This window comes from Lissotriton vulgaris, chromosome 1_1 (assembly GCF_964263255.1).
Source record: "Lissotriton vulgaris chromosome 1_1, aLisVul1.2, whole genome shotgun sequence".
Taxonomy (NCBI): domain Eukaryota; kingdom Metazoa; phylum Chordata; class Amphibia; order Caudata; family Salamandridae; genus Lissotriton; species Lissotriton vulgaris.
The window spans coordinates 1,331,616,016-1,331,628,510 of NC_141685.1; the positions used below are offsets into that span (position 1 = coordinate 1,331,616,016).

Below are 12,495 nucleotides of genomic sequence, written 5' to 3' on the forward strand. Positions count from 1 at the left end.
TGTTCAAAGGCAGTGCGCTATGGATGAACTGGTCAGGCAAATTTGCTTACGCTTTTCCGCCTCTCCCACTATTTCCGTTAGTGGTTAGGAAGCTCAAACCGCATTCCCTCACAATGATCCTGGTTGCTCCAACATGGGCCCGACAACCATAGTTCACAACCCTCTTGGAACTATCAGTGGTTCCTAATCAAAAACTGTGCCTCTCACCCAAGCTGCTCACCCAGAACCATGGAGAAATAAGACATCCAGATCCCAATCAACTCAACCTTGTGATCTGGTTACTGAAGTCTTAGAGTTTGGTTACCTCAATCTCCCACCACACTGCATGAACATCATTAAGGAGGCTAGACGTCCTACCACCAGAGCATGTTACGTTGCTAAGTGGAAACAATTTGTAATGTACTGTACAAATAACAAAATCAATCCACTAGATGCTTCTATTCAAAACATATATATATATATATTTTTATTTATTGATAAAGTTTTATATAGCGCGAACTTGACCCAAGAGGGTATCAGAGCTCTTTTCATTTAGGATCATTGCGTTACAAGATACATCAGAAACAAAAGCATAGTAATGAACAGTGCACAAAAAACAATGTTACAGTACCTGGGAACAAGATACGGAACACTTTCACAAGCGCAGACACTTGTGGCTCTGCATCACCACATACAAATCGGCAATGACACAAAGCTTTCTCTTCAAAAGAGAGGTGTGGCTCAGCGGCCAGAGTGGCTGACTCCGGAGAGTGGGGCCAGCGGTTTGATCCCTGGCGGCAGCTCAGCTCAGCATCATGTGACTCTGGGCAATAGCTCAATTAATCTCCCCCACGGCCCCCAGTGCCTTGAAACTTTGAAGGGTGATATGTTCGTGCTTTACAAATAGAAATTATTATTATTCAAAACCATCAAAGGCTTTTCTAGATTTTATGTGTTAAGACTCCGATTGTTACCTACAAAGGATGCAATGCCACCATGGGCCCCAGAACAGAATTCACCGTCATGCAGACTGTGTCAGGGTTTGGACGAATCTTTCCTTCACATATGATGCATGTGCCCCATTTTGCAACCGAAGTGCAAACAATCTTTTTAATGCCAATGGAATAAGAACATGCCACCAAGCCTTGCTGTTCTGCTTGCAAGGTTAGAGCCCCCAAGTAATAGCATGCTTGGTAAAATTCATTACCACTGTGGAGCAACAATTGAAATTAGTTGCAAAATCAAATGGAAGAACTATGTCCTGTGGAGAAGTGTGGCTCAATGGTTAGAGCGGCAGACCCTGATGCAGAGGTCTAGCCCGGGACCAGGGTTCAATTCCCCACCTCGGCGGGTCTTGGGCTCAAAATTCCACGGACCTGATAATTCTCGCCTCGGTGCCTATTCTAATCATAGAGTCCCACTCTGCAACTCTGGGCAATAGCTTGCTTAATCTCCACAACGGCCCCCACAACGCTAAGGATGCCTGGCCTCCACCCTGGGGGTGCCCAGGAGTGGACGCCTCACAGGGAAAGCCAGGACGGGTTCCACAGCGGTATTCGTACAAGCACTTTGAGACCCTTGCGGGTGAGTAGTACGCTATACAAGTATCAATTTACATTTACATGTCCTAAAGACGTTCCACTTTTCATCTGCATTCTATGCACCGGCACTTTATCGTGTTCGTCTGTCTCAACTAAATGAAGAGTCCCTTAGCGATTAGCAAGCAAATTGAACTTTTTAATTGTTTTATTCTGGTAATATGCAACCCTTTCTTCAGATCTGTCTGCTGCGCATTAGCTTTTCAGGTAGTATCAAGGTCAATTATCGAAGAGCTTTTGCACTTTCAACAATGTAACCTACCTTATACATCCATAAGACTACAACTCGCGGCAATAGCAGCTTATCTCCAAAACAGACAACACTTGTCTTTGTCTAGGGTACCCACTATTATAGCTTTTATGTAAGGACTTAAACAAATAATTCCACCTAGAGCTCCACCCTCTCCAGTATGGAATTTAAATGTTGTTCTTACCAGACTCATGGATCCCCCTTTTGAACCTCTGCACAATTGCAAACTACAGTTCCTCACTTGGAAACTAGCCTTACTAGTCGCTATCACATTTCTCAGAAGAGTTAGTGAACTCCAGGCATTAACCATACAAGAACTATTTTAACAAATCCATCATAACAAAGTGGTTCTTAGACCTAACCCAACATTTTTACCTGAAGTCGTTTCTGCTTTCCATCTTAACCAGTCTTTTGAACTCCCAGTCTTTTTCCCCCACAACCAGACTCAGTGCCAGAACGAGCTCTTCACACGCTAGATGTCAAAAGAGCAATACTTTACTACAGTGAAAGGACAAAATCCTTTAGGAAAACTAAACAACTCTTTGTTGCTTTCTCTCCACCTCATAAGGGCAATCCCATTTCCAAAGCGGGGATCACAAGGTGGATTGTAAAATGCATCCAAATATGCTATCTTAAAGCCAAACGCACACTAACTATTCCCCCTAGAGCTCATTCCACACGCAAACTAGGGGCTTCTATGGCATCCTTAGGGAACATTCCCCTAGATGATATCTGCAAGGCAGCAACTTGGTCTACACTGCATACTTTCACAAAACACTATTGTGTAGATGTGCAAGCAAAACAACAAGCTTGTGTGGACCAGGCTGTAGTGAGAACACTTTTTCAAACAACTGCAACAGATAAAGGTAGCCACTGCTAAGGAGGTAACTGCTGTACAGTCTATGCACAAGTATACGATCTACAGCTCGTATGCCTCGAACGGAAAATGCTACTTATCAGTATGCATCTGTTCTTGGCATGTAGAGCTGTAGATTCGTATACACCCACCTGCCTCCCCTGATACCCCTATCAATTCCAGTACTATCACACTTCGATATATTACACATGGACATCTTTTTCCATTTCTTACTAACTCCATCATAACCCTCCATAGCAAAACAATCTGGAGATGGAGTCGATGCACATGCGCACTATCGTCCTAAGGAGTAGTCACCTACCTCGTGACTACAAAGACTTCTTCCAAGACAAAAACAAAGTGCAAACATCCGAGTCCAACACCAGATGCCGATCTATGCACAAGTGTACGAATCTACAGCTCTACATGCCAAGAACAGATGTATACTGGTAGGTAGCCTTTACTGGACCTAATCAGAATAGTGACCTTATTTCTTTGCGGTTTACTACCATCCATCCCAACTAATAATCCACTTTTTCACTCTGACATTACATTAAGAGCCTCATTTAGTTTGTGTTTCGTAAAATCAAAGTGTGTGTATGTTTCTACATGAGCCTCTTTTTCTTATTTCAGATGACCTGACAAGGAAACGACCACCTCAGGTGTACAAGCCACCTACTCCAGAAATGTTGGCATACCTTGATTTCAGTGTCAGTACAACTGGCATGCTCACAGGAATTAAGGTGAGGCTCCTGACTAGGCTCATCTGATGGAACAGAGGGAGAAGAAGTGTTTGTTCTTATAGGCCAGTTTGTATTTTATTTTTGAACGTTTTTGAACATATTTGCAGGTCCAGAGGAATTAAAGCTTTGCAGGACAATCAAGTATGGCCTGTCAAATTCTACAGAAAAAAAACTTTCCTCCTTCTCTTACTTCTCGGTGTTTCCCTGCTGACCCCCTCGCACAGGCTTTCATTGACTGATTTAATCTGATCAACTGTACTCCATCATAACATCATTAGAACATAAGCCAGATTTTTTTCTCCTGGGGGTATGTATCCATCGCAGGTTTCTGACAGTTCTTTAACAATACAACAAAAATGATTCCCTGGTTAACAAGTAGTTATGACCTTTCCTCCCCCAGAGACCTCTAGATCAAAAGTAACTCATTTACGCTACTTTGCAGAAATGTATCCTTCTAAAATTTACTCAAAATAAATTGAGTATGTTCAGCATTTGCACTTCAGTAGTGTTGCATGCACAGCTGAATAAGTTCCAACAGTGCAACAGAAGGTCCTGGAGTCATTCTTTTAGATGTGAAATGCTTCAGTTGTCTACTTTTGTTTTAATTAGGCTAAACAAGCAAGCCGTCTTAGTTTTCATGGCACTGTGTTCATTGAAGGTGAGATCCGTTTCCAGGGTGAATTTAAGAGACTTAACACAGGGTGAAAGTTAAGGTTCAAATCTGTCGAGGTAGGTTTAGATTAGTTGATGTTTCGTCTGATGGATGACCTCTTAACTGCAGATAACTCACATTACAGTACTCTGCAAGTGCCTGAGAGGGTCCTGCGATTTATTCCAGCAATACTCCTGTATACCCTAGGTGATGGACCTTCATGAGATGTGTCTCTCCCACATCTGAAAACGTTCACAGGAGCACCTCTCCATTCTATTGCAGGATGTGTGAACGTGTTGCTCACCAAAGGTGCTAAAGAGAGGATTCTGGACTCAGAAAAAGGGGAGGGCTGTTAGCATTGCTGTTTCCTTGTGCTGAAAAAGGATGGAGGCCTTAGAGCTCTGAATGCATTCCTATGGAAGGATACATTCAAAATGCTCACAGTAGCTCTGCTCTTGGCTGCTCTGGACATCAGGAACTAGATGTTGTCGGTGCACCTGTGAATGTATTTTCATACACCTGTCCTGAAGACCCACAGACATTGCTTTCAGCTCAAAGTCGGCCAGGGGCATTTTCAGTTTGCACTTCTCCCCTTTGGCCTCTTCAACTTCCCTCAGGTGTTGACAAAAGTGACGGCGGTGGTCGCTGCATACTTTCAGGGATAACAGTTATTTGTAGCATGTCTTGGCTGCAGATACACATGTTATGTGTACTTCTGCCAACTTGTGTTGGGACTGGACTCTGCAAGTTAATTTTCTCAAAGTTATATGGTCAATGTCAGGCATCACATCTCCTCCTCTAAAAAGAAAACTGGAGAAGGGTTAGTAGCTCAGAGCACACAAATCTCCAATGCAACCATCAGATGTGCACTGGATAGCGCAAACACTGCTGCAAGAGGCATTAACCGCTCAGTAATGCTGTGTAGACCTGCGTAGCTTCGCATATTTGGTTTTAAGTCAGAGGTACAGCAGCACATTCTAAACATTCCCTTTGATAGGGTACATCTTTTTGGGCAAGAAGTAGATACACAGCTGGAAAAGATTTTTAAAAAATATGCTAAATCGATGAGTGCTTTAAAAGCTACACCACAAAAGCAGCAGTCCTTTCAGCACCATCATGGGAGAGGGGCCTCCAAGAGTACTGACACAGATCCCCACCTACCAATGAAAACAACAGTACCATCAACAAACAGGTCAAGGGTACTGTAGAGGTGGCTACAAAAATAGAGTAAGGGGTAGAGGCCCACCCACAAAGGGAATCTCTACATCCAATCAGTGACTTATTAAAACTCCCCCCCGATCACATAACACCTGTCAGGGAAATGCTACAACCGTTCCATAACTTGTGGCCAGAATAACATCAGACCTATGGGTTCTAGAAATCATCAGGCAGGGATATTGCCTAGAAGCAATACAGCAACCACCAAATATTCCACCAAGAAGACATCATAGTAAATCTACAGCATCTACATCTGCTAAAGGAAGAAGTAAAAACCTTACTAGAGAAAAGGGCCTTAGAACCAGTTCCATTCAAATATCACACCAAAGGACTAAACTCCTTTACTACTTGCATCCACTCAATCACTACATACTATCAGAACACTTCCACATGGTAACAATTCCGGGTGTAATACCATTGCTTCAAGAAGGTGACTTCATGACTGCATTTGATTTGAAGGATGAATACGTTCACATTACAATCCACCCAGCACATCGCAGATACCTCCGGTTTGTGGTAAGCGGACATCACTATCAATTCAAAGAGCTACCATTCGGTGTGACAACAGCCCCTCAAGAGGTCACAAAATGTGTAGTAAAAGTAAATGAAGAAGCAAAAACATACATGGGTTTCCTTATCTGGATGATCGAAGTCCCACCAAATTCAAATGTCTAAAAGACACTCAAAACACTATCAACCTATTACAGAAGTTGGGATTTACAATCAATGCCACCAAATGCCATCAACAACTGCTCCAAATACAACCATATCTCGAAGCCATACTCCATTTAATCTCGGGGACAGCATACCCCAACCCACAGAGGATTCTCAATCTCCAGAACCAACTTGCTATTTTTCTGCCACATCGTCGCCTACAAGTCAAAACAGTGAGTCGCCTTCTGGGTATGATGGCTTCTTGCATAGCGATAGTTCCTCATGCAAGACTGCATAAAGATCTCTGCAGGAGTGCTTAACATCACAGTGGTCCCATGCAGGGGGCAACATGAAGGATCTTCAAGGAGCCAATCCCACATGTGACAATCACAATTGATGCATCACTCATGGGTTGGGTTGCTCATATGGAGTACATTGTGGTTCAGGGACACTGGTCCACACAACAGACATTACACATCAATATGTTAGAACTGTTGGTTCTCAAAGCATTCCAACCCAACATAACAGGGAAAAATGTCCTTCTACGAACAGACAATATGACAGCAATGTACTACATTCAGAAACAAGGAGGGCCCCATTCCATACAACTATCACAGCTAGCACAGAACATCCTGAAATTGGCGAACAATCACGAAGTCCACCTCCTAGCACAATACGTACCAGGACAAGACGACACAATAGCGGATCTTTTAAGCAGAACAAAACAACAAGATCTGAAAGAGACACTTTAGTGATAGATTCCTTACCTTAAAATATCCCCAGGCGTCAGACTGGATCCTGAAAGTGTTTTCGTCAGCAGTACTGCGCGTCCGTTGCTGGCTTCGTAAGCACCAAGATGACGTCACCGAGACTACTTGGGCGCCACCCATGCTCGGTGATGTCAGTTCTTTCTTTTTCTGCGCCAGCAAGCGCAGATCCGGTTTTGAGACTTTTGTCTCAACTTCTTTTGAGTCTTTGACTCCTGGTGCCGCGTAGGGATACCTGAGTTTAAATCCTGCGGGGCCTGTCGCTGTACGATGTTGGTGGCCGACCCCCATGGCTTCTGTCTTTACTGTCTGGAGCTCGACCATGACTCCCGGTCATGTTCCGACTGTTTGGCCACGGCTCCGAAGGCTTTGCGGGAACGGTCCTGAAAGCTACTGGGGCACGGGACCGACCATGGAACCATCACCATCGCTCCTCGGGGTCGAAGTCTTCGCACTCGGAGTCGGGTAAGATACGTCATAAGGAAAAGTCGAAGAACCGTTTGCTCTCTCCAACGTCCCCCGTCGGTCTCCGGATGCAGACGAGGGGACCAGGGGTACTTCCCCAGCGGCTCCGTTGGAGCCTGTGAGTCCCGCGGCCTACCCACCTTATCCGGGTCCATCGGCGACTCCGGCCCAGGGACAAGAATGCCTTGCTGCCATGGACTGCCTTTTCAGGGCTTTGGCTCCCGCCGTCGCGCCTTCGGGCCCTGGGGTCGCAGCTGCAGGCCCCTGCTTGCAGCTAGCTCAGACACCCCCCTCGGCTCCATTCCCGGCGCCAGAATGGTTCCCATTTGTCCCACCTCCACCTTGCCCGGTTTTCCGGACAATTTTGCTCCGGGTTGGGACCCTAATTGGGACATGGAGCCGGATCGGCGCTGTTGAACCATTTGTATTCCCCTGTCCCTCCTGCGCCGCTGACGCCTGTGCCTCGGGCGGGGGAGGAGGGGGGCGACTGGGAGGGGTCTGAGGACCCTCATGCATGGCAGTTCGAGTCTGAACAGGTGTGGGCAGAGGAGGCAAGAGGCCTTGACCTCTCCTCTGAGCCTGGTTTTCTGTCTCCTCCTGCTGTCATGGAGGAGGGCACCACATATACTGTGGTGCTCCGTAGAGCAGCTAAGATCCTTGACTTTGATCTGTCTGATGTCTCCCTCAAAACCAAACTCCTCACTGAAGTTCTTCAGCAGGCGGCACGTTTATAGAGCCTCTGCTTTCGTTCAATGCGGCGTTAACTGATGTTTTGATGGGCACCTGGTCTAGACCATCCACAGGGGTTTCTGTGGATAAGAAAGTGGCCAGGCATCATCGCCCGGCTCCGGGTGACCCTGCCTTTATAACAAACCATCCAACTCCGGAGAGCCTGGGCATCCAGGCCTCCACTTCCCAAAGTGCATTCCCTACCGCCCACCAGATAAGGAATCAAAGAAGCTAGAGCAGTTTGGCAAGAAATTGTTTTCCACTGCCAGCTTGGGGCGGCGGTCAGTCAACTCCGCATGCCTCCTGGGCCGCTACTCTCATGCTGTGTGGGACACGGTGACGCAGACGCTTCCCCAGTGTCCGGAGAAGGTTTGGCCTGTTATTTCCCAAGCTGTTGCGGAGGGGAAGGACGCCACCAAGTTCGCCATCCGGTGTGGCTGGACACCGCGGACTCTCTGGGTAGGGCGATCTCCACGATAGTGGCCCTACGTCGCCATGCCTGGCTGCGATCCACTGGGTTTTCAGGGGATGTTTAGAGTTCCCTCATGGACAATACCTTTTTTTATGGTACTCGCCTGTTTGGCGATAAGGCAGATAGTGCGCTGGAGTGCTTTAAGGACTCTCGGGCTACGGCCAAGTCCTTGGGTCTCTCCACCAAGCGCCCGGCCAAGTCTACCTTTTGTACTTTCGTGGCCACGGAAGGGGAGCACCTACATGTTCGTTCAGCCAGAAGCCTGTGCAGAACGAACCTCAGCGAGGCTGCGGTGAGGGTTGTGGCAGCACAGGGGGTCAGCTTTCGCGTCAGTCCACCTCCGCTCCCGCAGCATCTGCCTCCGCTTTGGAGTGCACCCCACGCCGGTGGGCGGCAGGATTCAACATCACCATCCCCAATGGCGTTAATGTCACTTCGGACAAGTGAGTGCTGCAAATCGCCCGAAGGGGCTACTCTCTCCCCTTCGAGTCTGCCCCCCCTGCCATGCCACCTCAGTTCCACCGCATGTCGGGGATCACTTCGTGCTTCTCCAACAGGAAGTCAACGCCCTCTTGGCCAAGGGGGCCATCAAGCTTGTTCCTGGGCCAGAAGTAGGACGTGGTTGTTATTCCCACTACTTTCTGGTCGCCAAAAAGGAGAAAGGGGGGTCTGCGCCCCATCTTGGACCTCAGGAACGTCAATCGCTTCCTCTGGAAGGAGAAGTTCAAGATGTTGACTCTGGCTCAAGTCTTGGCTGCCTTCAATCCTGGAGACTGGATGGTAGCGTTGGACTTGCAGGACTCATATTTTCATATCCCCGTCCTGCTGGCCCGGCGTTACCTGCAGTTCACGGTAGGTCTAGAGTAGAGCACTTTCAGTTTGCTGTGCTCCCCTTCGGCCTAACCAGTGCCCCTCTGGTGTTCACGAAAGTGATGGCGGTGGTCGCAGCTCATCTGTGCAGATCAGGGGATCCAGTCTTCCCCTATCTCGATGACTGGTTGTTAAAGGTGGCCTCGCCCCAGGCAGTCATCTCCCACCTGCAGACTATGGCCTACCTCCTGCATTTGCTGGGGTTCTCCATCAAAGTACAGAAGTCGCACCCTCTCAGAAGGTCCCCTTCATCGGAGCGGTTCTGGATTCGACGAAGTTTTGGATTTATCCTCCTGAGCAGCGAGTCATATGCAGGCTATGATTCCGATCTTTCAGCCTCTATCCCGGGTTTCAGTCAGGATGACCCTTCGACTCCTGGGCCTAATGGCCTCCTGCATCCTGCTAGTGCAACATGCCAGATGGCATATGCGGGCTCTGCAGTGGGACCTGAAGTTCCAGTGGGCACAGCATCAGGGCAACCTGTCCGTTCACGTCCAGATCTCGGAGGGCACTTCACGACAATTGCAGTGGTGGCTCACGAATCGCAAATGGGTCAATGGCAAATCCCTCACCCTTCCCCAACCGGAGCTCACAGTTGTGACGGATGCGTCCCTCCTAGCATGGGGCAGCCACATGGTAGAGGTAGAGATCAGAGGCCTCTGGTCTCCTGCAGAGTCCCGGCTCCATATCAACCTTTTGGATCTTCGGGAGATCTGACTAAAAGCATTCCTTCCCTCTGTCCGGGCAAGTGTAGTGCAGGTGTTCACGGACAATACCACCGCCATGTGGTACAGCAACAAACCGGGCGGGGTGGGGTCGTGGACCCTGTGACAGGAGGCTCTGCACCTCTGGGCATGGCTGGAACATCAGGGCATTACCTTGGTGTTTCAACACCTGGCAGGTTCCCTGAACGCCAGTGCGGACGAACTCAGCCGCCGGTGCATGATGGATCACGAATGGCGTCTGAACTCGGATGTGGCGCAAGGTCTCTTTCTGCAGTGGGGAGAGCCTTGGTTAGATCTATTCGCCACTGAAGAGAACGCGCAATGTCATCAGTTCTGCTCATTGGAGTTTCCAAGGCGGGACTCGCTCGGTGACACTTTTCGTCACAAGTGGAGCTGTGGTCTGTTGTACGCCTTTCTGCCTATACGACTTCTGCCCAGAGTGTGAAGAAGATTTGGTGAGACCGGGCCCAAGTCATCCTTGTGGCTCCGGATTGGGCATGAAGATACGGGTATCCAGACCTACTCAACCTGGCGATTGATCCCCCGATCCGACTGCCTCTTTGGAAGGATCTTCTGTCGCAGCAGCAGGGGACGGTCCTCCATCCTAACCTGCCCAGCCTCCACCTTCATGCGTGGAGATTGAGCGGCGACAGTTGACAGCTTTCGACCTTCCTTCCGAAGTCTGTGATATTTTTCTGGCAGCCACTAAGACGGTATACGCCTGCAGGTGCAACAAATTTCTGGCGTGGTGCACAGCAAAGGCTGTGGATCCTCCTTCTCCCCCTCTTTCCGAGGTCCTTCTGTTCCTTCTCTCTTTGACCCATCAGGGCTCTGCTCTGGGCTTGTGAGAAAGTGCAATCTTTCTTGCATTGGTATACCCCCACTTTTTGCTGAACTGCTGATGTGCTTTGACTGAGTGTGCCCTGGGCTCCTGCCAACCAGGTACCCAGGGCCTGTGTTCCTTCCCTAAAGCTGTGTTGAAACAAAACCCATTTGGCACCTCTGGCCACCTATCAGCCCCTAGTAAATGGTACCCTAGGTACTCGGGGCATGGTGACCAGAGAAGACCCCTAAGGGCTGCAGCACATATTGTGCCACCCTTAGGGGCCCTGTACCCTGACACCCGCACACTGCCATTGTAGGCTGAGTGTCTAAGTACAGAACGAAACAGAGTCAACATGGCACACATCCCTGTGTGCCATGCCCACAAACCCCACTGCTCTGGCATACATCAGTCGCCCCTCTAGCTGGGTGCCCTATGCCAGTGGTGTGGGCACAGGTACCCAGGGCCATTGCGGGCACTGTAAGTGCAGTGCTGCCATTTAAGAGTATATGGTGCTGGGAGGTCGTCATTATGAACTCCACAGCACCATGATGGGTTCACTGAAGACTGAGAAGTTTGGTATCAAACTGCTCAGCACATTAAACCCTCACTGATGCCAGTCGGAGGTTTAATGTAAAATGCACCTGAGGTCATCTTAGAGATGCCCCCTGAAACCTAACTTACAATCCACATCTGGACTGAGGGGCAGCCTAGGCTGCCACACAGCAGACATGTTGCTGGACCCCTGGGTGGAGAGCCCCCCGCTCTCCTGGGCCTGCAACAATGTACATCCTGGGCTAGGTGCTAGGTCTCCTCCCCCAGGATGGGCAGGGGGGAGCTTCAAAGGCATGCCGCCTCTGTGAGCTTCTCCAGACCATTTGCTGTACCCAGCAACTGGCCCCCACCAGTTCTGACCCCCACTCTGGCGGGAAACCCTATGTCAGGAAGGGGATGTGCCAGCCTGTGCCAACCCCACCCCAGAGGAACAATCCAAGGGGAATGCCCTATGAATAAGCTGGTCAAAAACATTTGCCTACGCTTTTCCCCCCCGATACCAAACCAAACCAAAACTAAATTCATCCTCGCTAAGAGTACACCTAGCAGCGATAGTAGCCTACACAAGAGGAGAGACAGGAAAGAGCTACTTTACATCACAAATAGTTAAAAGATTCGTGGAAGGGGCAAAAAGGATCGCACCACCTAAGAGAATGCCGCCGTCAGCATGGAACCTTAATTTAGTCCTAACAGAGCTTATGAAAGCGCCCTTTGAACCCATTCATAAGGCCTCACTACAAATGCTCACAATGAAGACAGCCTTTCTGTGGCAATCACCTCGCTGCGCAGGGTAAGCGAGCTGCAAGCACTGACGCTACAAAAACCCTTCATCCAAATACACAATGACAGGGTGGTAATGAGAACGGACTCACACTTTGTCAAAGGTGATGTCAAGGATTCCTATGAACCAAAACAATACAAATACCGAGCTTCTTTCAGAAACCAGCCACAAGCACGGAGAGGGCACTGCACACTCTGGATGCTAAAAGGGCAGTAATGCAGTACATGGAAAGAATGAAAGAGCACACTAAAACAAAGCAGTTTTGTGTCTTTCGCAATCAGTTTACTGGGTAGACCAGTAACAAAAGACACCATCGGACGATGGATCGCACAATTTATACAATTCTGCCACAAACAGG

The 12,495-nt window shown here is 48.6% G+C and overlaps 1 protein-coding gene across 1 annotated transcript in view; it reads left to right on the top strand.

The window, feature by feature from the left end:
* DIP2B (DIP2 acetate--CoA ligase B (putative)) overlaps window positions 1–12,495 on the top strand; it is a 792,630-nt gene that overhangs the window by 626,237 nt on the left and 153,898 nt on the right. The window contains exon 29 of the mRNA XM_086966287.1: window positions 3,317–3,426. Within this exon, the coding sequence (XP_086822413.1) occupies window positions 3,317–3,426 (110 nt within the window). The remainder of the gene's footprint in view (window positions 1–3,316; window positions 3,427–12,495) is intronic.